Below are 24,842 nucleotides of genomic sequence, written 5' to 3'. Positions count from 1 at the left end.
AGAACTGTTGAAGTATGTGCCACGGAAATGATGACGTTGAACTTTTGACAATCAATTTTCAAGAAAGGCTGAACAGTAGCAATGGTAAATTCATAGTACGATGCAGCATGCATGCAATTGGTCCGGTTCGTTCTGAGATGACTTTTGAACTAGACCTAGTTCATTCACCGAACGGTACCTGCAAAATAGCAAACTTGCATTTCTATACCTTCAATTTCATGCATATTGCATATTGATTCTTTCTCTTAGGTCAGAGAATCTGCCTTCCTGTAGGGGTTTAGTCAAAATGTCAGCAAGTTGATCTTCAGTATGAACATAAGACATATCAATATGTCCTTTCCCAACTAGATCTCTGATGAAATGATGATTAATCTCAATGTGCTTTGTTCTTGAGTGTTGAACTGGATTTTTCGCAATATTTATAGCACTTGTATTGTCACATAACAAAGGTATGTGATTTTCATGAATGTTGTAGTCTTCAAGTTGATGCTTGATCCATAGAAGTTGAGTGCAACAAGAACTCGCTGCTACGTACTCAGCTTCAGCAGTGGATAGGGATATGGTGCTTTGCCTTTTGCTAGACCAAGAAACTAAACAGTTTCCTAGAAAATGACATCCTCCACTAGTGCTTTTTCGTTCTACTATATCTCCAGCATAATCAACATCACAGTATCCTCTAAGCCTGAAATCACTACCTTTCTCATATAACAGACCAAGATTAGCAGTATCTATTAGGTATCTAAATATTCGTTTAACTGCACTGAGATGAGATTGTTGAGGATTTACCTGGAATCTGGCACATAGGCAAACACTGAACATGATGTCAGGCCTGCTTGAAGTAAGGTACAGTAGAGATCCTATCATCCCTCGGTACGATGTTGGATCGACCGGTGAGCTTTCATCATTCTTGTCTAGAACAGTGTTTGGGTACATAGGAGTACTCATTTTATTTGAGTTTTGCATGTTGTATTTCTTGAGCATATCCTTTATATATTTGGTTTGATGTATGTAGATCTTTTCTTTCTCTTGCTTGATTTGGAGACCAAGAAAGAATTTTAGTTCCCCCATCATACTCATCTCAAATTCACTTTACATGAGAGTTGAAAATTCCTTGCATAGGTTATCACTAGTGGCTCCAAAGATGATGTCATCAACGTACAGTTGTACAAGAATGTAGTCATCTTTCAGTTGCTTTCTGAATAAGGTGTTGTCAATATTTCCTCTTGAGAAACCGTTCTTCATGAGAAAACTGCTTAAACTATCGTACCAAGCCCTTGGCGCTTGTTTTAAACCATAGAGAGCTTTCTTAAGTTTGAACACATGCTCGGAGCAAGATGGTTCCTCAAAACCTGGAGGCTGCTTCACATAGACTTCTTCTTCTATTACTCCATTTAGAAAGGCACTTTTGACATCCATTTGATATAGTTTAATGGAGTGTTGACATGCAAAGGCTAGGAGAATACGAATTGCTTCAATTCTGGCCACTGGAGCAAAAGTTTCTGTGTAATCAATTCCTTCTTGTTGATTGTATCCTTGAGCTACCAGTCTTGCTTTGTTCCTTGTCACTTTTCCATTTTCATCCATCTTGTTTCTAAAAACCCACTTGGTACCGATGATTGATTTTCATTTTGGTTTGGTACTAGTGTCCAGACTTCGCTTCTTTCAAATTGATTCAGTTCTTCTTGCATGGCTAGAATCCATCCTTCATCTTGTAGGGCTTCTTCTACAGTTTTGGGTTCAATCTCTGAAATAAATGCACTGTTGGATTCTTCTCTGAAGGCTGACCTTGTCTTGACTTTTTCTGAGACACTTCTAATAATCTGTTCTGGTGGATGATCGGCTTTGTACTTCCACTCCCTTGGTAGAGAAATACCACTGGAAGTCATGATTTGATCAGACTGTTCTTGAGCTTCTGATTGTGGAGCAGTGGGCTGTACTACAGGTGAGATGTCTGAAGGTTGAACTTCTTTGGAGATACCATCATCATCTTGATCAGATAGGTCAAGGTTTAGAAAGTCTCTTTCTAAACGATCAGTCGATTCGGTTGAGTGATCATCAAACTTGACATTGATGGATTCTTCTACTGCTTTCGTCCTAGAGTTGAAAACTCTGTACGCTTTAGAGTGAGTAGAGTATCCAAAGAGAATACCTTGATCAGATTTGTTGTTGAATTTTCCGACATTGTCCTTAGTGTTGAGTATGAAGCATTTGCACCCAAAAGGATGAAAGTACGAAATGGTAGGACGTCTTCCGCGCCATAGCTCATAAGGAGTTTTCTTTAACAAAGGTCGCATGGAAATTATGTTCTGGATGTAGCATGCAGTTTCAATAGCTTCAGCCCAAAAGTACTTGGGTAGAGAGGTTTCGCTTAGCATCGTTCTTGCCATTTCTTGAAGTGACCTGTTCTTTCGTTCAACAACTCCGTTTTGCTGAGGGGTTCTAGGAGCAGAGAATTGATGAGTAATGCCTTCTTGTTCACATAATTTTTCAAATTCTTCGTTTACAAATTCTCCTCCTCGATCACTGTGAATGGTTGTGATGCAGTATCCTTTTTCGTTCTGAACTTTTTTGCTGAATATCTTGAATGCTCGAAAGGTTTCATCTTTACTTGTTAGGAAGAACACCCAACAAAATCTCGTGTAGTCATCGATTATGACAAGACAATATCTTCTTCCAGAAATACTAGCTACTCTAGTAGGACCAAACAATATGTAACAGGTCCAGAGGTTTGCTGGTGCTAACAAAGTTTTTAGCACGACAAGAGGTACGATGTTGTTTGCATTGAACACAAGCAGAACATGTAACATCAGATTTGATATTAAGTTTTGGCAGACCACGTACTAAGTCATTACTTATGATTTTAGTGATGGTCCTTAAGGAAGCATGCCCTAGCTTCCTGTGCCAAAGCCATGTATTGTCCTCTGATGAGGCTAGACATGTTACATTTTGATTTGCTAGGTTTTCCAAGTTCGTCTTATATAGATTCCCTTGTCTCTGAGCTTCAAAGATGATCTTGTCATCGGTATCAGTGACACTACACTTCACTTTATTAAAGGAAACAGTGAACCCACTATCACATAATTGACTTATGCTAAGTAGATTATGTTTTAATCCTTCAACTAACAGAACATTACTAATCACAGGAAGAGGTTCCTTACCAACATTACCTTCTCCAATAATGAGTCCCTTCTGATTTCCTCCAAAGGTAACTGATCCACCATTTCTTTTAGTTTGGATCTTTGGGAACATAGACTTTTCTCCCGTCATGTGACGCGAGCATCCACTGTCCAGGTACCATTGTTGGCGTTTCCTTCGTTTTGATAAATAGGTCTCATCATCATCTTCATCGTCTGAGCTTTCTGCAGATGCCATAAGAGCAAAGAGTGCATCATCATCTTCGTCTTCATCATCATCTTTTGAACCGTCCTCAGATTCATCCCATCCAGCAGCTAGAGCTTTCTTTTTCTTGTAGAAGGGTTTTTTGCCTGATTTCTTTGCTAGTCTTGGACAGTCCGGCTTGATGTGTCCTGGCTTTTTGCACTCGAAGCAGGTGATGTTGCTTTTGTCTAAGTTTGAGCCACCTTCACATTTGTGAGTGAGCGGTTTCTTTTTCATGCTTGAATCTCGTTTGTTGTCCTTCCTTGATGTTCCTTTTCCTCTTTGTTGTTTGATCCACATCTTTTTGAACTTTCTGTTGAAAAGGGCTTGTTCATCATCTGACATTTCTTCTGAGGATTCTTCTTCTTCAGATTGTTCTTTTGTTTGGATGGCCTTTGAACTGTTTGCTTTGAATGCAATGTTCTTCTGCTTCGTCAATCCTTCGTCATGAGCCAGCTCTATTTCATGAACCTTCAGAGATCCAAGGAGGTCTTCCAGTCTCAAGGTGCTGAGATCTTTAGCTTCTTGAATGGCTGTGACCTTGGGTCTCCATTTTCTGGGAAGGCATCTTAGAATCTTTGTGATTTGATCAACATTTTCGTATTTGCGATCAAGATTTCTGAGCCCATTAACGACGGTTTGGAATCTTCCAAACATGTCATCAATGCTTTCATTTCCCTTCATCTTGAAAGTTTCATATTCAGCCACGAGTAAGCTTACTTTGGCTTGTCTGACATTCGTTGTACCTTCATATGCCAACCCTAGAGCTTTCCAGACTTCTTTGGCTGTTGCTAAGCCATCAACCTTATCCAGCTGAGATTTACTTAACGCACACAGTAGGAATAACTTAGCTCTAGCATTGAGTTGATAGTCCTTGCGTTGTGCTTCTGTCAGTTGATCCTTCTTTATAGGTTCTCCAACATCATCTTTATGGACGATGTTGCCATTTACAATGATGTCCCAAAGCTTGTAGTTTGTGGACTCAATGAATAGTTGCATGTGAGTTTTCCAATAAGGATACTCAGTTCCATCAAAGAACGGAGGCTTGTTGGTGGATGAGCCCGTAGCTATTGCTAGATCTTCTGCCATGGATCTTTACTCTACACCTGTTTAAGATGTTAGTTTCTAGAGACTAAGTTCTGATACCAATTGAGTTGCAAATAAGTAACACAAGAAAGGGGGGTTTGAATTGTGTTCTTGAAAATTACTTTTTAAAACTTTGTTTTATGAAAAGAATATTAGTTCTTTGGTAAAAATGTTTAAGTGTGACTTTTCACAAATTGTTTAGTGCAGCGGAAGTAAAACAGTAAATAGAACAGAACGATCAGCACACAGAGATTTATACTGGTTCACCCCAAACAATTGGGCTACGTCCAGTACTTGGCCACCACCAAGATTTTCACTAGCAAGTATCAAGGACTTCTCCAATACAAGTATTAGACAAGACTTCTCCAAGTATTATCACGGACTTCTCCAAGTATTCTGCAGGACTCCTCCTATAAGTATTGTACCGGACTTCTCCAAAATCTTACAAAGATTTAAATCACTCTACGAAGATTCTCTTCTTTCAAGAGCAAGGGTAGAGACTTTATAGCACTGAAACTCTAAGTGTTTGGGTTCAGATCTGACTATTGGATCACTTAAGAGTTACTACGGGAGTGTAAAGAGAATAAAGAGATATGACTCTTTTAAGGTACGAGGTTTTCTCTTTCACTGAGCAGAATTTAATGGCTTGTGTTTGACACTTGGGAATATCTGCTTGAGCTTTGAATGCTGTAGAGAAGTTTTGAAAATGAATGCTTGAAAGCTTGTATTCTCAGAATTAATTCTTGTTCCTTCAGATCTTCAAGAATGTCTTAAATACGTGCTTGCTAGTGTTGTAGCCATTGTGAGACAATATCCAACCGTTGAGATAGCCGTTGAGAAATGATATCGGGTCGTTGATTCAAAAGGCTTGGTTGGTAGCTTCATTAAATGTTATTTCTGAAGCAAGTCTATCCTTTAGCTCAAAAGGTGATGTTTGTCAGCTAGTAGGTGGTGATACACTTTGGGCTACTTTTCAGACAAGAGAAAATTTGGCAATTTGATGTTGACAGCTTGAACTTTTCCTCGTTGGTCAGCGTGCCTTTTGCTAAAGCAAACTTGTCTTCATGTGATTCAGTTTGAATGAAACTCAAATGGTTGTCATTGGATTTGAATGTAGGACAGCCGGTTGAAATCAAACTAAAACTTTGGCGCTCAAAATTTGTCTTGATATATCTGACTGATGACGTGGCGTTGAAACGGTCAGAGTCTTCAAACTACGCGACCACTTACAGAACGGTTCTGTAAAGACAGAGTTCCTTCTAGTTTCTGAGATAGATATCTTTTTAAGAATTGATAGAACGTTGAAGCGTGTGACATATGTCCGAATTTCTCCTGAAATTGAGAACGTTATCAGTAGTTAAATATTCAATGAAACTTCTACTATAAAATTGTTATGATCAAAATAAGATTTTAAAAACGTTATGATGCGTTTGAATTTAACACGATCGTGGTATTTACAAGCTCAATTTTGATGCTTCGGTCTCCAACTCTAAATTTTTTGGTTTTGGAATGATTGCTCGAAATCCTTGCAACAACGACTTCAAACCCGGTGGAGGCCTTATCCCCGGGGGTGGTGGAAGCCCTTGCTTTTCGTTGGGCTCTTGGTTTGGCCTCTAAGCTTGGGTTTTTTTCAGTGTGGCTGTTTGAAAACTGATTGTCTGAAATTATGCACAAGTTGGAAGCGCGCCGCCCAAGGGAGGGGGGGTGGGGGGGTTTCTATGTTGCATCTATCATTAATGATTGTTTTGCTTTGACTTCGAGTTTTGATGTTTTTTATTTCACTTTTGTTAAGGTGGAAGAAGCTTCTTCAGGTGCTTTCCCTAGGGGTGGGAATAGGTTGGGCCCAGGTAGGCTTTGCATAAATAGGCCTAGCCTGTTTAAAAATTTTAAGGCCTGAGTCTGGCCTATGGTCTGTCAAAGGCTTTTTTTAAGCTGATCTGACCTTCCAGAAAGTCTGGCTTGACCTGGTAGCCTATATAAAGGTATGTTTCACAACAAGAGTTTTACGTTTGCTAACAAACTTATATGTAAAGAAGTTATTAAACTTATAAGCTAACAGGTTAGATTACACTTCATATTAAGGTATTTAAATAAGTCATATATCTATTTCTAAACAGACTTATAACTTCGAATTATTATATAAATCAATTTGCGCGCTTAAACATATAAAAATGTCAATAAGTATATAATATCAAGATCTTATGATAAATATCTAATATATAGACATCATCAATGGTAAAATATATTTATAATAATCATATTTACAATGTATCAGAAAAATACTAATCACATTTACTTAAATAAGCTAGCCTATAAGGGTTACAAAGCTTGTTGAATGACCTGAGCCTAACCTGTTTAACTAAACACGCTTTTCAAAAAGCCTAACCTTGCCTATCTATCAATTTGGTCTGGCCTAACCTGGACCTGTGGTAGGCTAGGCCATAGACCCCTACAAACGGTCTGACCTATTCTCACCCCTAGCTATCCCACTCTTGGACCATGATGTTTCCTGAGAGTTTAATTGAATAAATCACGGGTAAATAGCCAAGTTCGTCCCTGAATGTGTCCACCGCCTTCAACTTAGTCCCTAAACTTTAAAAATGTCGCCCGCGGTCCTTGGATGTGGCAAAACTCATTCACGTTAGTCCGTGGGTTAAAAAAAGTTGATGGACATTAACAGAAGTATTGATGTGGATTTTTTTTTTCTATTATGGAGCGCTGACATGGAAATTACTTTTTTTTTCCCGAAACTGAAACTCTCAGGGCTCAAATGGTAGTAAAATTGGTCCTTCCCCAACCTTCATCTTCTTCCTCCCAACCCAACCTTCAAAAATCAGAAAATCAACACCATTGAAGCCACACCAACAACCACCACCACCACCAAATCCCCCTCTCACCCAACACCACCACCACCACCACTGAAACTCTCTTCCACCAACACCAACCTCCCTCAGCCTTCCTCTTCTTCCACCATATCTGAGAATCTGCAAACAGCCTCTATAATGGCAATTTGAGCTTAACAAGTTTTAACAATAATGGAAATTTTGCTCTGTGCCAACACTCCAAACACAAGGCTCAAGAATGTGTTGCAATCACAAAATAGGGAAAAAAAAAATAGAAAAGAAAAGTTAAAGACGCAAAACAAAGGAAACGAGAGTCAGATTGCTGGGTTATGCATTCCTAGCCAATATATTTATGTTAACACAAACGAATTGCAAACTCCCTAAGTCATACCATAAGCAGCAAAAATCCCATATATCAAGCAATGATACAATGCTCAAGAAATTTTGCTGGGGATCAAATCAAAAGCAAGAGGAAATTAGCATAAATGAGGGGATTCAACACAGTGCAAAGGAGCTTCACGAACACCCTCCTTCTTTTTGTCTTCTTCCACCATCAAAAGGCATGACAGTACCATTCCTCACCTTCAAACCACCATGAAACTTCTCCATTTCCCTCCATAGCCATGACCAAACACCACCTTCACTAACACATAAAAAACAGCACCACCGCCATCTCCTTCCTCCATTAAATGACAGCTTCCATGAACCCATAAAGAAAAAATACTGAGCCAATTTCTTCACACCATTATACGCTTCCTACAAGCCCCACACTCTCAACCATAGCCACTGTGAAATCAATCTTTCTCCTCAACCTATGACCTCAACCCTGTCACTGAACTGAACCACCAAAGCCTTCCACCCTCACAACAAGCCATCACAATTTACAACACCAAATCTCAGCCAGGGGAAAAGATGGAAGAGAGCCCAAACCTCCATCTGTCAACAACTACCTTCATCGGAACCCAACCCTCACCGCTGTCACCTTCAAACCTCCGCGCCAGAGCCCTTGCCCCATCGCCAGGGCCCACACGCTCATCACCTTCATTCCTCGCCGGTACGTAGTCGCTCTCCTTCTATCTCCGTCTCCCTGTTCCTCACCTCCGATTGCTTCCTCTCTCAGATTTCACGATCTCTCTTCCCTCTGCAAGTGTGTCATGGATCCTTTGGCCCAATCGGTTGATGTGGGTATTTTGTGGGTTTTTCTGGAGCAAAAACTATCTTTCTTATTAATGCTAGCCCAATGGTAAAGGGAATGGTATGCTGTAAATATTTTGCAGGCAAATAAGCAATTAACATCTTCCACCAAGTTCGCCAACGACAATACCCTTAACCTGCGAATCTGAGATCTAATTTGGTGGAAGAAGATACAGGTTGAGGAAGGTTGGCGTTGGTGGAAGAGGGTTTCGGTGGGGGTGGTGGAAGTGGTGGTTGGTGGGGCTTCAATGGTGTTGGGTTTCTGATTTTCAAGGTTGGGTTGGGAGGAAGAAGATGAAGATTGAGAAGGGACCAATTTGACCACTATTTGAACCAATCAGCATATGACATGTGTCCTGAGAGTTTCATTTTTGGGGGGAAAGTAAGTAATTTCCACGTCAGCACTCCAGAATGGAAAAAAAAATCCACATCACTACTTCCGTTAACGTCCGTCAACTTTTTTTAACCCAGGGACTAACGTGAATGAGTTTTGCCACATTCAGGGACCGCAGATGACATTTTTAAAATTTAGGGACTAAGTTGAAGGCAGTGGACACATCAGGGACGAAAAAGGAAAAGAAGAAGAATCGAATATCTACTATCTCTCTCAGTTTATGACTGTAACTCAAAATTCCTCAGATTCGACACTCGCGTGATAAACCCTAACCCTAATTTTAGTCCCAAAAATCTTGTATTAGTGTATTACCCTCCTCTATCCCTGTTCTACCCTCTGGTTTTTCAATGGGGGAAGAGCAGGAGCTCCCGCCGATTCCCGAAACCTTCCTCTACGAAACTCTCCCTCCACTTTCCTCCTCCACCGCCGCCGTCGATAAATCTCCACCTTCCGACCACCACGAACCACTCTCAGTTTTCCGCAGCGAAATTTCCCTCTCCACCGTCCATTGCGCTTCGCCCGATTCCGCCGCCCCCGATTTCTTCTCCCTCGATGTCGCCGGCGAAGATTCCCCCGGCCGAGACCCCCTCCCCGAGCCGGTCACGCTATCTGAGCCTAAGACACCAGCTCTTGCCCCTAAGCCGACGCTCGAGAGCAATTGGTTTCGCGGGGATTGCAAATTCAGGAGCCCCATGCTTCAGCTGCATAAAGGTACTGCACTGAACTGATTGAGTTACTACTTATCATTATGGTGTCATTTGATTTATGTTGCTGACTCTACTTAGTGGGAAAAGGCTTGATTGTTATTACAGTAGGTGTTTGTTTTGTAATTTGTTCTGTGATGCTTGGTGTACAGAGATAGTGGATTTTTGTGAGTTTTTGTCACCTACTCCAGAAGAGAAAGCTGCACGCGACATGGCAATAGCATCTGTTTCTGATGTCATAAAACATATATGGCCTCATTGCCAGGTATATAGGACATTTAGCTATTGCATCCTTTTAATCTTGTTATTTGTAGTGTTTTATGTTTCAATGAAGGGACATTGTCGTTGCTTTCAGGTTGAAGTTTTTGGGTCTTTCAGGACAGGGCTGTATCTTCCGACTAGTGATATTGATGTGAGTTCAATTGATATTGTGATGGTAAACCTTCCTTATGAACTAGTGCATGTGGCTGATTAATACATTGTCAAATCCTTTTTCTACAGGTTGTGATTCTGAAAGCAGGCTTACCAAACCCGCAAATGGGTTTGAATGCAATTTCTAGATCATTGTCACAAAGGGGCATAGCTAAAAAGATACAGGTCTGCTTTGGTTACTCAAATATCAGTGTTTTTGTTTCCATGAAAGTGTTATTAGGGTGTGCAAAATTTTAACTATCCGGTTGCTTGTGAATCTTCCGCAGGTCATTGGAAAAGCTCGCGTGCCAATTATTAAATTTGTTGAGAAGAGGAGTGGTGTTGCATTTGATATCAGGTTCAACATTTCCTTTTTGATTTTGGATCTTAAAACTCTATTGCACTGCTAGATTCTTTTCACCATTTTTCTCCTTGGTTGTTTTCTGCTCAATGTTCATTTGGTAACCAAGCTCTCATAAGGAAAAACAAGATAGTAGAGTTGCATATATGAGTGTTATAAGCTCTTATACTATCTAATGTTTGATGCGCCATACAATATTAATTATGTTAGAAATATAGTATAAAACTGTTAATGTTTATCCAACAACTTAAGCGTTACTTTGGGGTACATGGTATCAGAGCTTATATGACTTGAGTGGTGTAGACTGTAGAGTATGATCTTTGTTGCCCCACCTACTGAATTTAAGCACAAGATAGGTTGGCACATGCATTGTCCACACCCCAAGCCTAATGGGCTCTTATGTGAGTGAGCGTGTTAGAAACATAATATACAACCATTTGTTTCTTCATCCAATAGTTTTAGATTTTGGGATAGTTGGTTCATGACTTGGTATCAGAGCCTTTATGTGACCAAAGTGGTCTAGAGTTCGATCTTTGTTACCCCCGTTATTTAATAAAAAAATGAATTTCAAGTTCAGGACATGTTAGATGAGCCTGTGCATTGCCACGCTTCAAGCCCAATGGACTCTTACGTGAGGGGGCTATATTTATAACATTTATGTGTTTTCACACGACAACTTAAGTGTTTGTGATTGTTGGTTCATGACAAATTACATGCAAATGACATTATTACACTTCTATTAGGTGGTGGCAACAATGGTGTGCGTTCAAAAAAAAAAAACAATGGTGTGAAAGCAGAGCTGGAGGGTGACGAGAAGCAGTGGAGTGTATACTAGGTAGGGGTGGTGCCTGGCGATGGTGGAAGATGTAGCGCTAGGTGTGTGTGAGGGATACACATGTGGATGTTCTGAGCTGGCCAAGTTAGGTAGGTCACCTATCATCATAGGGGCGTAGTGGAGTGGGGGATGTGGTGTAGAGAATATTGGGTTTTTGGTGACTGAGTAGTCTTTTATAGGAGCTTGGATCTGGAATAAGAATTTTCTGAAATCAATAATATGAATAATTTCAATAATACTATGTTTTTGTTCTTTCTATCATATACTTTATAGATAAGTGGTTGTCGCACATCTGCACAGTTAGGGCTATTATGTAACTTTTTCTTTCACTGAATCAATGTTGCTGATCCATTGTGGGTGCTTTGTTTCAGTTTTGATATAGACAATGGACCCAAAGCTGCTGAGTATATTCAGGTTTGTTCTAATTTTTTCACTACTTGTTTAAGATATTAGGATTTTAGATTCGATGTAGAGCATTGAATATATTATTTGCACAATATATGAAGAGTTATTACAAAATGTTGAACAAATGTGGAAATTTGAACATATATTTATATAATTAGTTTTTTTTTTAAATACTCTTATTAATGAGAAATGGATGCAATTAATTGTATGATATTCTTATACAAATGTGCAGTCTAAACTATATTATGAATTATATGATTTTTATTCAAGCTGATAATAAGGTAATTTGATACATAATCATATAAAATACAACATCCTTCAAGCATATAATGACACGTTACATCATTCTCCATAGGCGTATGATCAAATCAATAGCTTCTACGGGTACTTATATCTGAGGCGCTCATATTTTACTAACATATTTGAAGTTGCTTAATTATTGCATTATAACTTCAAATTGATTTAAATCAGTTATGGAGTGTGAGCCCTTGTGGTCAAAATGTTACTGTTTCTGCTCTGCACAGTTGAAATATCTACAATACCTCCAAAAGTAAAATTCCTTAAGTAGTCGTGCCGAAGGAGGCCACTGAAAGACATTTTAGAACTCCATGCACTCTCAAATATATTTTTTTCTATTTAAGGAGTTATATAAATGGAAACAAAACAGCAAATATTAGAAACATTATGTATATTCTTCATGGTTGAACCCTTGAATATGCAGGAAGCAGTAGCTAAGTGGCCGCCACTACGACCATTGTGTTTGATTTTGAAAGTATTTTTGCAACAAAGAGAACTTAATGAGGTATGAGTTTTTCTTAAATGTTTTATCTGATTCTGATCTTCCTAATGGAAATTTCTTATAAAGTATGCCCTATGCAGGTGTATTCTGGTGGGATTGGTTCTTATGCTCTCCTTGCCATGTTGATGGCAATGTTGCGGGTTAGTGGTTCTTAAATATGCTTTTAAAGTTCACTGTTTGCTCTCTCGCCTTCATCATATTTGACATATGATCCACCTCAATATTATGAAAATAAATCATGAAAATCATTTCCCACCCCCTAATGTTACATATTTGGCATTGCATTAAGTTCAGTGCACTTCTTTTTACCTATGATATCTCTAAGTTCGTGACCATTATATGTTTCAGAATCTCCGTCAGAGTCAAGTTTCAGCGGAACACAACTTGGGGCTCCTTTTGGTGCGTATCTTCTGAACAGCAGTTCTGTATTTGTTTTTTGGGTGCCAGGCAGTTAGAGGGGACTTATTCCATGATTGGCATGTTATTTTATTTTTATTATTTCTAATATTATGAAAATAGAAACATGTGGTATAATCCTATACTGCAAGCCTTTATTTGGACAATGTTTCCTTTCTGGGTTGTAAAGTGAGAAATATTCCCAAAATTATCATTCTTATTTATATATATCTCGATCTCAGGTGCATTTTTTTGATTTCTATGGACGCAAATTGAACACAGCAGATGTTGGTGTCTCTTGTAATGGGGCAGGCACCTTTTTCCGAAAGAGTAGTAAAGGGTAAGAAAGAAATTGGATATATTTGTCAAGAAATGTCATTTTTAATTAATCTGGATAAACAATTGTGAAAGTTATTAATTTTCCCCTTGTCATATCTTAGGTTTGCCAACAAAGGACGACCATTTCTTATCGGCATTGAGGATCCACAGGTTTGCTTGAAAGAACTGTCTTTTGCTTTCATAAAGTAAAGATGTGGACCATTTTAAAGATAGACTTTTCATAACTTAACTTTTATTTGAGACCAGGATTTTTTTTTGGGGGGGGGGGGGTATTCTGTTTAGACGACTGCTTTATTGTATTATTGGTCTTCTTTGGATCTCTTGTTCAGATTTCTCTATATATGTCTGAGGATATTTTATAATCTTCCATTAGCCATACTTTGTTGCCCTTTGCTTGGTCCCTCTGCTTTCCAGTAGGTGAAATGCTAGCAACACATTCTTGTAACACACTTTCTTGTGATTGGTTTATTGTTTTAAAAGTCATCACATTTTTTAATAATTGAGGCATATGTTGACTATTTTCAAAATAGACTGATAAAACCCAACTCACAGAAGCAAGGAAAAACAGAGAAAGATAGGATTATATTACTGAATCCTGAATCACTAAGAAATCTCAGCCCAGGTTTTAGGGAAAATACAGAGAAAACTGAGAAAGAAAAGATAAAAGGGAAAAGAAAAGGTTCCAGCAATTTCGAGGATGCTGCTGTTAGAAGTCTCACATTGGCTAGAGATAGAGCATAGATAGCCTTTATAAGGGTTGTGCAAACCTCAACTCTTGAGCTAGCTTTTGTGGTTGAGTATAGGCCTCCCAATTTCTAATATGGTATCAGAGCCTATCCTAGATCCATTTGTTGTTTGTTGTGGAGACTTCCCATATTTGGGGCACCCGTTATTGTTGATCCCACGTTCCAGGTTGTTCAGTCCTGGACGTGAGGGGATGTGTTAGAAGTCTCACATTGGCTAGAGATAGAGCATAGATAGCCTTAATAAGGGTTGTGCAAACCTCAACTCTTGAGCTAGCTTTTGTGGTTGAGTATAGGCCTCCCAATTTCTAATAGCTGCTAGCCTCCAATTTTCCAATACTGATCTTGCCTACCTACTCATTCTCTGACCATTCTGTTTTAGCCAGATTCCTCACCTTTCTCTCTCTCCTACACGTCAGCACTAAGAGAACACTAGTGGGAATTCTCACTAATTCCCTTCTTGCCCCTTCTAGAATATAATTGGACTATCTTGGGCCTTAAGTTATCAGGGCTTTTGGGTGGGTTCTCATCATAGACCAATCATAGAGAGTGTGTGAGAGTGTATTGATAGCACTCCTCTTTTAGGAGTAAAGAATATTTTAGGTTACCATTTCCATTCCAAAGTTCCTTGGAGCAATTGCTTACTATTGTATGAGGTAATATATTAAAATTTGAAGTCAAGGGTAAGGCTACAAAAATGTTAAGAAACAGAATTTATAGTGCACTGAAGAATATATAGGCACTACTCTCCTTTACTTTCTGCAGTAAACTCCTTTAAATGATTTTACTAATATGCAATTAGTATAATACGAAGTGGATTGGCACATATTATGTCAAAACACAAGTATAGTTGATTGACTAGGATTTTTCTTCTGGCTGAATTAGGCACCGGAGAATGACGTCGGGAAGAACTCCTATAATTATTTCCAGGTTTGTTTATCTTTCTTAGCAAATAATGTCTATAATAATATTTCTAGAAATGTCTCAAGTCTTGAAGTGTGGAGTAACCAATGTGAGATAGTTTTTCAGTTAACTATTCCATTGAGTTTCCTCTTTTTCTATCCGTGCATGTTTTCCAGAGTTCATTAAGTTGTGTCATATCATATTTATGATATATACGTTAATTGCTTGGACAATTTGTTATTGTCTGGAAATCATGCTCACACATGTCATAGTTTGAAAGCTGCGTTTTTTCTGGAAGGATAATTATAATCCTCCTGCAGTTCCCCATTATTTATTCATTCCCATCATATATCACACCTTCCATCTAAATAAAGCATATTTTTTCTAATTGCCTCTGCAGGGGCAAATATTTGAAATTTACTGCTTGAAAATTTGTGTCGTAGGGTTTGCTTCTAATTTATATTGATCCAGCTCATTGTCCTGTTTCCTATTAGTTAGAAGGGGGGTAGATCATTATCCTTTCCTCTTACCCCTTAATAAAGTGATCATGTTATGTGTGTGTTATTTTTTGTGTTCCTATGCATGCAAAGGGTGGCTGAAATGGAAATCGTATTCACTTTGCAGATAAGGTCAGCTTTCGCGATGGCTTTCTCTACTTTGACAGATCCCAAGATCATTCTGAGCTTAGGACCGAAAAGGAGCATTCTTGGTACTATAATTAGACCAGACCCTAACTTGATAGAGCGTAAAGGGGGGTTGAACGGGGAGGTGACTTTTAATAGTTTGCTTCCTGGTGCTGGCGAGCCAATACAACAAAAGTTTGGAGAGCAGGATATGTTATGCAATTGGCAGTTAGATGATGAAGAAGAACTGTTGCCACGGGGTGTTGACACTAGTGCAGAGCCCAGCAGACGCTCAAACTCAACAAAAAAGGATGTTGACACTAGTGCAGAGCCTAGCACACACTCGAACTCAACAAAAAAGAGAAAATCTGCATCTAAGAAAAGTTCTAGTAAGAAGTTAAAGGAAAATGGGGATATTCGGCACATAGCAGAAAAAGAGAACGGTATAAAGAAAAAGAGCAAAAAGATGATAAAATCTTATTAGACCTTGAGGCCAATTGCTGAGAGTTTATTACAGGAAAATTGTTGGGGACTATAATTTGATCAGCTCATTCAGAAAATGCTATCTTGAGGCCGAATGTTACCACCATATGACCCAAGGTTTGATTTGGATCCCTGCCCCGCATAAGAGCCTCCAGCCCTCTAGTGTATTGGAATCACGTACATGATTTGTTGAATTTCTTTTTTCTTTGGAGTTCCATGTTCAATTTTACTAGAGAACTCTGGAAACCAAAATTCAATTTTGTTAGTGTCTTGTACCATAATGTATAAGCTAGACGTGAATTGGTCACCTTATATTATAAGTCAAAAGCTTTGGAATTTTGTGTAATTCAATCTCTGCTGAACATACTGACTTTCTAGTATATTTAGTTATTTACTGAACATTTTTGTTCTCAATCGTGGGAAACATGTATGAATCAGTACACATTCTTTAACACTGTTATTGTCATGTGACATACAAGTAGACCACACCATGTTATAGGAAATGGACTCAATAAATATATGGCTTAAATAAGTTTTTGGTCTCTAACCTTTACCAAATGCTTGGTTTTCATCCCTCGCCGGAGCAAATGTGGGTTGCTTCGGTGGCTCATGTGGCATGGTCACGTCAGTTTAATGAGCTGACGTGGAATTTATATTTATTTTTCATTTAAATTATAATTTTTTAATCTTTATCTTAACTTTTTTATTAATTAGATTATTAATTATTTAAAAAACTAAAAATAAAACGGAAACTAATTAATTTCATCTTCTTCATCCTTAAGGTTAGGGATGGCAATGGGTTTAGGACCCATAGGGTACCCATAAAAAATACCCACTATGGGTAGGGTAAAAACCCGCTAGATGGGTATGGGGTTGGGTATAGGTAATTACCCGCAAAAAGTAGCGGGTATGGGTGCGGGTAAATTAACTTAAGCAATAGCTTTCAAACTTACTTTTTTTAAAAAAAAATAAGTGAGTATTTAAGTTATTCACAATCATCACTAATTTACTCCCACTTATTTTTAAAATTTGTAAGTTATTAACCTACAACTTTAGAGTTATATTATAAATCTAAATTATAAATTTAAAATTATATCTTTTTCGTTTATTCCTTCTAAAAAAATATGTTTAGTTGAATGATTTTATTTGTTAAGTATTTGAATAGTCTTTTATATTTTTGTTAGTGTTTTTTATTTAAAATTGTAGTTGTATTTTTTTTTTACTATTAACAAAAATAGTGAAAAATATATTTTGGTTAGCTAAATTGCGGGTAATGGGCACGGGTATGGGCAAATAGGTACCCAGAGGGTACGGGGACGGGCATTCAAGTTGCTACCCACGCGGTTATGGGGACGGGTACGGGTAATTTTTGAAAACGCGGGTATGGGAATGGGTACTATAGTACCCTACCCAGACCCTACTCATTGCCATCCCTGCTTAAGGTCACCAAAGGAGGGAGAGGGGCTCTGCAATTCCACATCACTCTGCTCCCTCTCTTCCCGTTCTCCTTCTCCCAGTCAATTCCCACTGTAACCCTAGATTTGCAATGAAACCAAGAAGACCCAGATCTAAAACCCAGATCCAGATCCAGAAATCTCTCTCCTTGTGTTCTTTGGCATTGAAATGTCACCATCGCTTCATCGTCGCCTCTTCATCGCCCTAAGATCTTTTTTTTTTCCTTGTTCTGTCTCAGATCTGTTTATTTTTTTGGGGGGAAAAATGGATCTTTCCTTTGACCGTTTGATAAATCAACTTGTTTCTTCTGTCTCTGATTTCTTTGAGAAAAAAATGGGATCTTTCTTTTGGCTTTTTGATCTTCCACTGGTTATGGGGCACTCATCTAGAAGAGAGGGTGAGGTGACAAAGGGAGGGTGAGGCTTTTTGATCTTCCACTAGCTATGGGATTTCTTTTTGGTGCAATGAATATGAATTTCTGGGTTTGGGAATCGGTTGTTGCCACTGGATGTGATTAGCTTTGAACAAGAGATTTTGATGGGATTTGGGTTTAACACCCCACCCATGAGGCTCCCCACCCTACTTTATTGAAAACGGGATTTAAATTTCCGTTTTTAATACAAATAAAACGAAACTTAAAAAACCGTTTTGTATTTTAGCATATGTGGCACATTTTCAACTATTCATTGTATACTAAAAAAAACGGAATATTAAATTCCGTTTTAAAAACGGAAATTTAAATCCCGTTTTAAATAAAAGTGGGGTGGGAAGCCTCATGGGTGGGGTGTTAAACCCAAATCCGATTTTGATCATGGGGTGTTAATTCCATTTTGAGATTGAGATTTAAATCAGGCAAATTTAGTTTGTTAACATATTCAGGTAAACTTTATCTTTTGGATTCCGTAACTATTAGTTTCAATTTTTTTTTAAAAGTTTCAGTTTTTTAAATGATTAATAATTTAATTAATAATTAAAAAATAAAGAAAAAATAAAATAAAATCCACCTCTATTTATTAAATTAAATTTAAATGTGGGCTTAATTTAAAATAAAAATAAATTCCACGTCAACTCATCAAACTGACGTGGCCATGCCACATGGGTCACCGGAGCTCCGACAGTGATTCAAAGCTCCGGAGGGACCAAAACCAAATCTTGTGGCAAAGGTTAGGGACTAAAACCCACCTTTTCTCCAGCGAGGGACGAAAACCAAGCGGCATTCTGATCCACACGCATAACTCCAATTTTCCCATTGCACGTCGGAATTTTCTTTGAATTGAACTGCTCTGCGCAACATGTGGAATAATTATATCTTCATACCTCATTTTCTAGGTGTGGAGAGGTGGAGGAAGAGAGAGATAGGAAGAAAGGAGAGAGAAAGTAAATATGTGATAGGTGATTTGATTGATAGAGAAAATAAAAATAGATAAAAAATGAAGGTGGAAAAGAAGTGGAGAGGTGTGTATATATCATAACTCATTTTTTGCTAGACTTAAATTAAAAGGAAATAGAATTAGAAAATTGTGCTTGGTAAAATGGTTTGTATTTAGAAATAATATTGTTTAACATAATAAAAAGGGAGAAATCTTCAGTCCACCACTTCTTTGGGGAGGCACCAGTGCCCCCAAAAAAAAAGGGACTGAAACTTTAATTTTTTTTTCCGGCACCATTAGTGTAAATGCGCCAGGGGACTGTTTAAAAATTAAATTTTTCTTCCCACTTTCAGTCCCTTATTTCTGTTTCATTCATATCCAGCCCCTTTAAAATGGTATATGTTAAATTTAGTCATCACATTCTTATACTATGAACCCCAATTATCAGCTTCATCTTCCTCATTTATCGTCTTCATAACCATGTTCATCATCATCACCATCTTCCTTGTCAATCACCATGCGAAAAACCCATAACTTAAACTAAACCCACAACCAGATCTGAACCCCCAAAGCCTCATTAACTAGATCCGAGCTTCATTAAATGTGTTCAATTCCCAGATCGCGAAATCCCAGATCGCGAAAACCCACATGCAAAAAGACAACATCTATAGAAGCTTCACACGGTGGCAGCAGCGGTGTGTTGGATGGAGCGCCACCACCTATAAAGACGCGATAACAGCGATAAGAATGGGTCGATGTTGGGTCTGACGGTGGCGAGACCCGTAAACTGGGACTGGAATAATAAATCTCAATCATAAACACCACTGTGTTAAATTAAAATAAAACATGTTCATACCATTGTGTCTCGTTGTACACTGTAAGCAGTGAATGTGGAAATTTTCATGAATTTTTGGGGTGAATTGGACAGAATATGGGCTAAATCTTCAACTTGTTCATGACAATCACCTCAAACATCAGTTTTCCGACGAGAATTACGGTCTGAAATCATGTTTTTCTCCGTGGTCTAGCTTCCGATTGCGACGATTCCACCACCTTTGTTCCTTTGGAAGAATCCCACATCATCGTGGGTGGTCCGACCGTTCATCTCTGGCAAGGAACTCTGCGGTGGACGCCACCACACCCTCGCCTTCTCCGGCGAGGCAAATTTGGAAAATTTCAAGATTTTTCCAGAATTTGTTTTCTGGGTTGTATAACCTTCTGAATTCGTTTATGAGGCTATATTTGTTAAGTTCAAACGCATCATATCGTATTAAAATCTGATTTTGATGAATAACATTTTTTATCTAGAAGCACTTTGATGAAAACTAAGCTTCTTATTTTATCTGAATTCCAGGGTATATTCATTTGAACAAAGTACTTCAACGTCAAATCATTTCTAGAGGAAAAAAATTCAGAATTCGCAAGACCGTCAGGCACGCTTATATTACAAGTCAAGGCACATTTGCTCCTGACAGTCCAATTCCAGTTCATCATTCAGAAAGATTGAAGACAAAATTCTAGGCGCCAAAGACTTTGTCATAACTCAACCATATGTTAAGGATTCAAAAAGAGATCACGTGAAGATTTTCTTTCCTTAAAGTGCACTGACCAACGAGGGAACATGACAACACGTCAACATCAAACTTCCATTTTGTCTCATTTCTGCAAAGTAGCACAAGTCTATTATCACCTACTAGCTGACAAACGTCATCTTTCTAGCTAAAGGATAGACTTGAACAGTAGCATGCATTTAATGCATCTACCAGCCGAAGCCATTTGAATCAACGGACAAATCCCATCTCTTAACAACTAGAACAACGGTTGGATTTGTCTCACAACGGTTACAACCCTAGCAAGCGAGTATATAAGGTAAAATTGAAGATTGAAGAAAATTTAGAATCAACGCAAAAAGAACAAGAGCTCAAAGCATTCAATACTACATTCTTCAAAGCATTCAAAGCTTCAAAAGCTCAAGGCAGAAACTTTCTTAAGTGTCAAACTTGCCCACCATTTCTGCAAAGTGAAAGAGAGAACCAACAACCTTAAAGAGTCGAACCTCTTTATTTAATTCTCTCTTAGTTTTAGAACTCTTGAGTGATCCAAAGTCAAATATGTGCCAAATCACTAAGAGTTTCAGTGCCATAAAGTCTCTACCATTACTCTTGTAAGAAGAGAAACCTTGTAGAGTTAGACAATCTTGAAAAGGTTTTAGGAGAAGTCATGTACAATACTTGTAGGAGGAGTCCTGTAGAATACTTGGAGAAGCCCGTGAGAATACTTGTGGGAGAAATCCTTGAGAATACTTGTATTGGAGAAGTCATTGAAACTTGCTAGTGGAAATCTTGGTGGTGACCAAGTACTGGACGTAGTCCAATCGTTTAGGGTGAACCAGTATAAATCTGTGTGTGTTGATCGTCTGCTAAACTCTGTTTATTATTCCGCTGCACTATACCGTTTACGAAAAGCTTTGAAGAACTAATATTCTTTTCGAAAACCAAAGTCTTAAAAGTGATTTAAAAGAACACAATTCAAACCTTCCTATCTTGTGTTATTTACTTGCATCTTAATAATATTAAGAATGGTTCAACATAAAAAAAAAAAAAACATAATTTTGGGACTATAGTTCACATTAAAATGAATAGAGAGTAATCTCACCCTTCTATGAAACTTCTACCATGAACTTGGTGATGATTGAACTCTTTCATTTGGACCCTGGACAGGTACGACACACTTCACACAACCCCATGATGTCGAGGAAACTACAAAACATGGACCCTTGGACATTGAACTAGTTTAGTTGTTCTAATGACCCTATTAATCAAATGTCAGGTTTTCAATAGTTCCGTCAAACGAAGGTTATCTATTATGATGACCATTTGAAACATATATTATTTACTGTTTAGTTTGAGTTAAATTATGATTAGTTAACCTAATGAACATCTTAACCTAACACCTATAATTCTACTATCTCGTTTAAATTGGGGTTATCTATTATAATGACTTGCTTAACTTAAGGTTAGTGATTCTATAATCCATGTTAAACTAGGTTAGTTATTATATAATCCGATTAAACGAATGTTAGCTATCGATAGATGTCGATTGTACTATCATTGGTAGAATGACATGGTGGTGGCAGTACTAGTGGTATGACTACAATGTTAGTCATTAGGTTAACAGTCTAGGTTAAACAAGGATTATCCATTAACATTAGTTATTTCAATGACAAGCTAACCTGAAAGGCTAGATATAATTTAGTCTCGATTAAACTTGGGTTAGTTATGAAAATGACCCTCTTAACTAAAGGTTAGTTAGTCATGCTCTTTATCATTTGATCCTACTCTACTTCTTTCATTACAATTCTCCATTTGGAGTAAGTTTTAGTTGAGCTCTACGAACTCGTATCACATTCGATGAAGGAATATCATGAGACTTACATTGGGATAACAAGACGGTTTTGGCCATTAAAGGGGAATTTCTCAATTCAAAAGCTATTATGTTGGCCTTTTTGGCTCTACCTCTTTCGTTACAATTCTCCATTTGTAGTAAGTTTTAGATGAGCGAAACGACATCGTAACACAATCAATGGAGGAATATCATGAGCTTAAACTTATTTTGGGCCATAGAGACGGTTTTGATCATTGAAGAGGAATTTCTCCACTCAAAAGCTTCATTTAAGCCACTTCATCATTTGGTCTTACTCTACTTCTATCGTTACAATTCTCTATTTGTAGTAAGTTTTAGTTGAGCTCTACAAACTCATAACACATTCGATGGGGAATATAATGAGCCAAAACTTATTTTGGGCCATAGAGATAGTTTTGATCATTGGAGAGGAATTTCTATACTGCTTTAATTAAGCCTCTTTGTCACTTGGTCCAACCCTACTTCTTTCGTTACAATTATCAATTTGTAGTAAGTTTTAAAGGAGCTCTAGGAACTCGTAACACATTCGATGGAGGATTAACATGAGCTTAAACTTATTTTGGGCAATAAAGACTGTTTTGATCATTGGAGAGGAATTTTTCCACTCAAAAGCTTCTTTAAGGAATCTTTATCATTTGATCCTACTCTACTTCTTTCGTTACAACTCTCCATTTGGAGTAAGTTTTAGTTGAGCTCTACGAACTCGTATCACATTCGATGATGAAATATCGTCAGCTTAAACTTATTTTGGGCCAAAGAGATGGTTTTGATCATTGGAGAAGAATTTCTCCATTAAAAAGCTATTATGCTGGCCTTTTTGTCATTTGGTCCCACTCTACCTCTTTCGTTACAATTCTCGATTTGTAGTAAGTTTTAGATGAGCTCAACGAACTCGTAACACATTCGATGGAGGAATATCATGAGCTTAACCTTATTTTGGGCCATAGAGATGGTTTTGATCATTGGAGAGGAATTTCTCCACTCGAAAGCTTCATTTAAGCCTCTTTATCACTTGGTCTTACCCTACTACTTTTGTTACAATTCTCCATTTGTAGTAAGTTTTAGATGAGCTATAATAACTCGTAACACATTTGATGGAGGAATATCATGAGCTTAAACTTATTTTGGGCCATAGAGAAGTTTTGATTTTTGGAGAGGAATTTCTCTACCCAAAAGCTTCATTTAAACCTATTTATCTCTTGGTCCAACCCTCCTTCTTTCGTAGTAATTCTCCATTTGTAGTAAGTTTTAGATGAGGTCTAGGAATACGTAACACATTCGATGGAGGAATATCATTAGCTTAAACTTATTTTGGGCCATACAGATGGTTTTGATCATTGGAGAGGAATTTCTCCATTCAAAAGGTATTATGTTGTCCTTTTTGTCATTTGGTCATACTCTACCTCTTTCGTTACAATTCTCCATTTGTAGTAAGTTTTAGATGAGCTCAATGAACTCTTAACACATTCGATGGAGGAATACCATGAGCTTAAACTTATTTTGGGCTATAGAGATGGTTTTGATTATTTGAGAGGAATTTCTCCACTCAAAAGTTTCATTAAAGCATCTTCTTCATTTGGTCCTACTCTACTTCTTTCGTTACAAGTCTCCATTTGTAGTAAGATTTAGTTGAGCTCTACGAACTCGAAACACATTCGATGGAGGAATATCATGAGCCTAAACTTATGTTGGGCCATAGAGACATTTTTTATCATTGGAGAGGAATTTCTGTATTCAAAAGCTTCAATTAAGCCACCTTATCACTTGGTCCTACCCTACTACTTTTACTAAGCTTTAGATGAACCTTACGAACTTTTAACACATTCGAAGGAGGAATTTCATGAGCGTAAACATATTTAGGGCCATAAAGACGGTTTTGATCATTGAAGAGGAATTTCTCCACTCGAAAGCTTCATTTAAGCCTCTTTACCACTTGGTTCTACCCTACTACTTTCATTACAATTTTCTATTTGTAGTAAGTTTTAGATGAGCTCTAAGAACTTGTAACACATTCGATGGAGGAATATCATGAGCTTAAACATATTTTGGGGCATAGAGCAGTTTTGATCATTGGAGAGGAATTTCTCCACTCAAAAGCATCATTTAAGCATCTTTATCATTTGGTCATACTCTATTTCTTTCGTTACAGTACTCCATTTGTAGTAAGTTTTAGGTGAGCTTTACGAACTTTTAACACATTCGATGGAGGAATTTCATGAGCGTAATCATATTTAGGGCCATAAAGACAATTTTGATTATTGGAAAGGAATTTCTCTACGCAAAAGTTTCATTTAAGCCTCTTTATCACTTGGTCCAACCCTACTTCTTTTCTAACAATTCTCTACATGTAGTAAGTTTTAGATGAGGTCTAGGAACTCGTAACACAATCGATTGAGGAATATCATGAGCTTAAACTTATTTTGGGCCATAGTGACAATTTTGATCAATGGAGATGAATTTCTTAACTCGAAAGCTTCATTTAAACGTCTTTATCACTTGGTCCTACCCTACTACTTTATAAGGTATGAAAAACACTAGAAGGGGGGGGGGTTGAATAGGGTTTTGCTTTTAAAAAACTTTCCCTCTAAGATTTGTACAAATCTTCTCGGTTTGAAGAACACAAAGTACAAGAGATGAAGGGATGAGAAAAGCACACAAGTGTTTTATCCTGGTTCATTTGATAAATCCCTCAAGCTA

General features: G+C 37.9%; 2 protein-coding genes across 2 annotated transcripts; one reads left to right on the top strand and one right to left on the bottom strand.

The window, feature by feature from the left end:
* Positions 1-216: 216 nt before the first annotated feature.
* On the bottom strand, positions 217-945 carry LOC130744295 (secreted RxLR effector protein 161-like). Its single transcript, XM_057596481.1, has one exon. The coding sequence runs from the start codon at positions 943-945 to the stop codon at positions 217-219; it is 729 nt and encodes a 242-aa protein (XP_057452464.1).
* Positions 946-9,123: 8,178 nt separating this feature from the next.
* On the top strand, positions 9,124-16,311 carry LOC130743274 (uncharacterized). Its single transcript, XM_057595447.1, has 13 exons — positions 9,124-9,606; positions 9,752-9,864; positions 9,955-10,011; positions 10,101-10,196; positions 10,298-10,368; positions 11,578-11,620; positions 12,333-12,413; positions 12,491-12,550; positions 12,759-12,809; positions 13,049-13,146; positions 13,247-13,295; positions 14,774-14,818; positions 15,416-16,311. Exons 1-13 carry the CDS (start codon positions 9,243-9,245, stop codon positions 15,896-15,898), a joined length of 1,611 nt encoding a protein of 536 aa, XP_057451430.1. The 5' UTR covers positions 9,124-9,242; the 3' UTR covers positions 15,899-16,311.
* The last annotated feature ends 8,531 nt before the right edge of the window (positions 16,312-24,842 follow it).

The sequence above is a fragment of the Lotus japonicus genome, chromosome 3 (assembly GCF_012489685.1).
Source record: "Lotus japonicus ecotype B-129 chromosome 3, LjGifu_v1.2".
NCBI lineage: Eukaryota > Viridiplantae > Streptophyta > Magnoliopsida > Fabales > Fabaceae > Lotus > Lotus japonicus.
The sequence above is the reverse complement of the archived record's forward strand: the minus strand, read 5'-3'. Positions and strand labels throughout refer to the sequence as shown.

Excerpts from the sequence above, each read along its gene's own strand:
- LOC130743274 (XM_057595447.1), top strand. The coding sequence starts at position 9,243 with ATGGGGGAAGAGCAGGAGCTCCCGCCGATTCCCGAAACCTTCCTCTAC. Across the intron at positions 10,197-10,297 it reads GCATAGCTAAAAAGATACAG|GTCATTGGAAAAGCTCGCGT; the intron begins GTCTGCTTTGGT and ends AATCTTCCGCAG. Across the intron at positions 12,414-12,490 it reads AACAAAGAGAACTTAATGAG|GTGTATTCTGGTGGGATTGG; the intron begins GTATGAGTTTTT and ends TGCCCTATGCAG.
- LOC130744295 (XM_057596481.1), bottom strand. The coding sequence starts at position 945 with ATGAGTACTCCTATGTACCCAAACACTGTTCTAGACAAGAATGATGAA.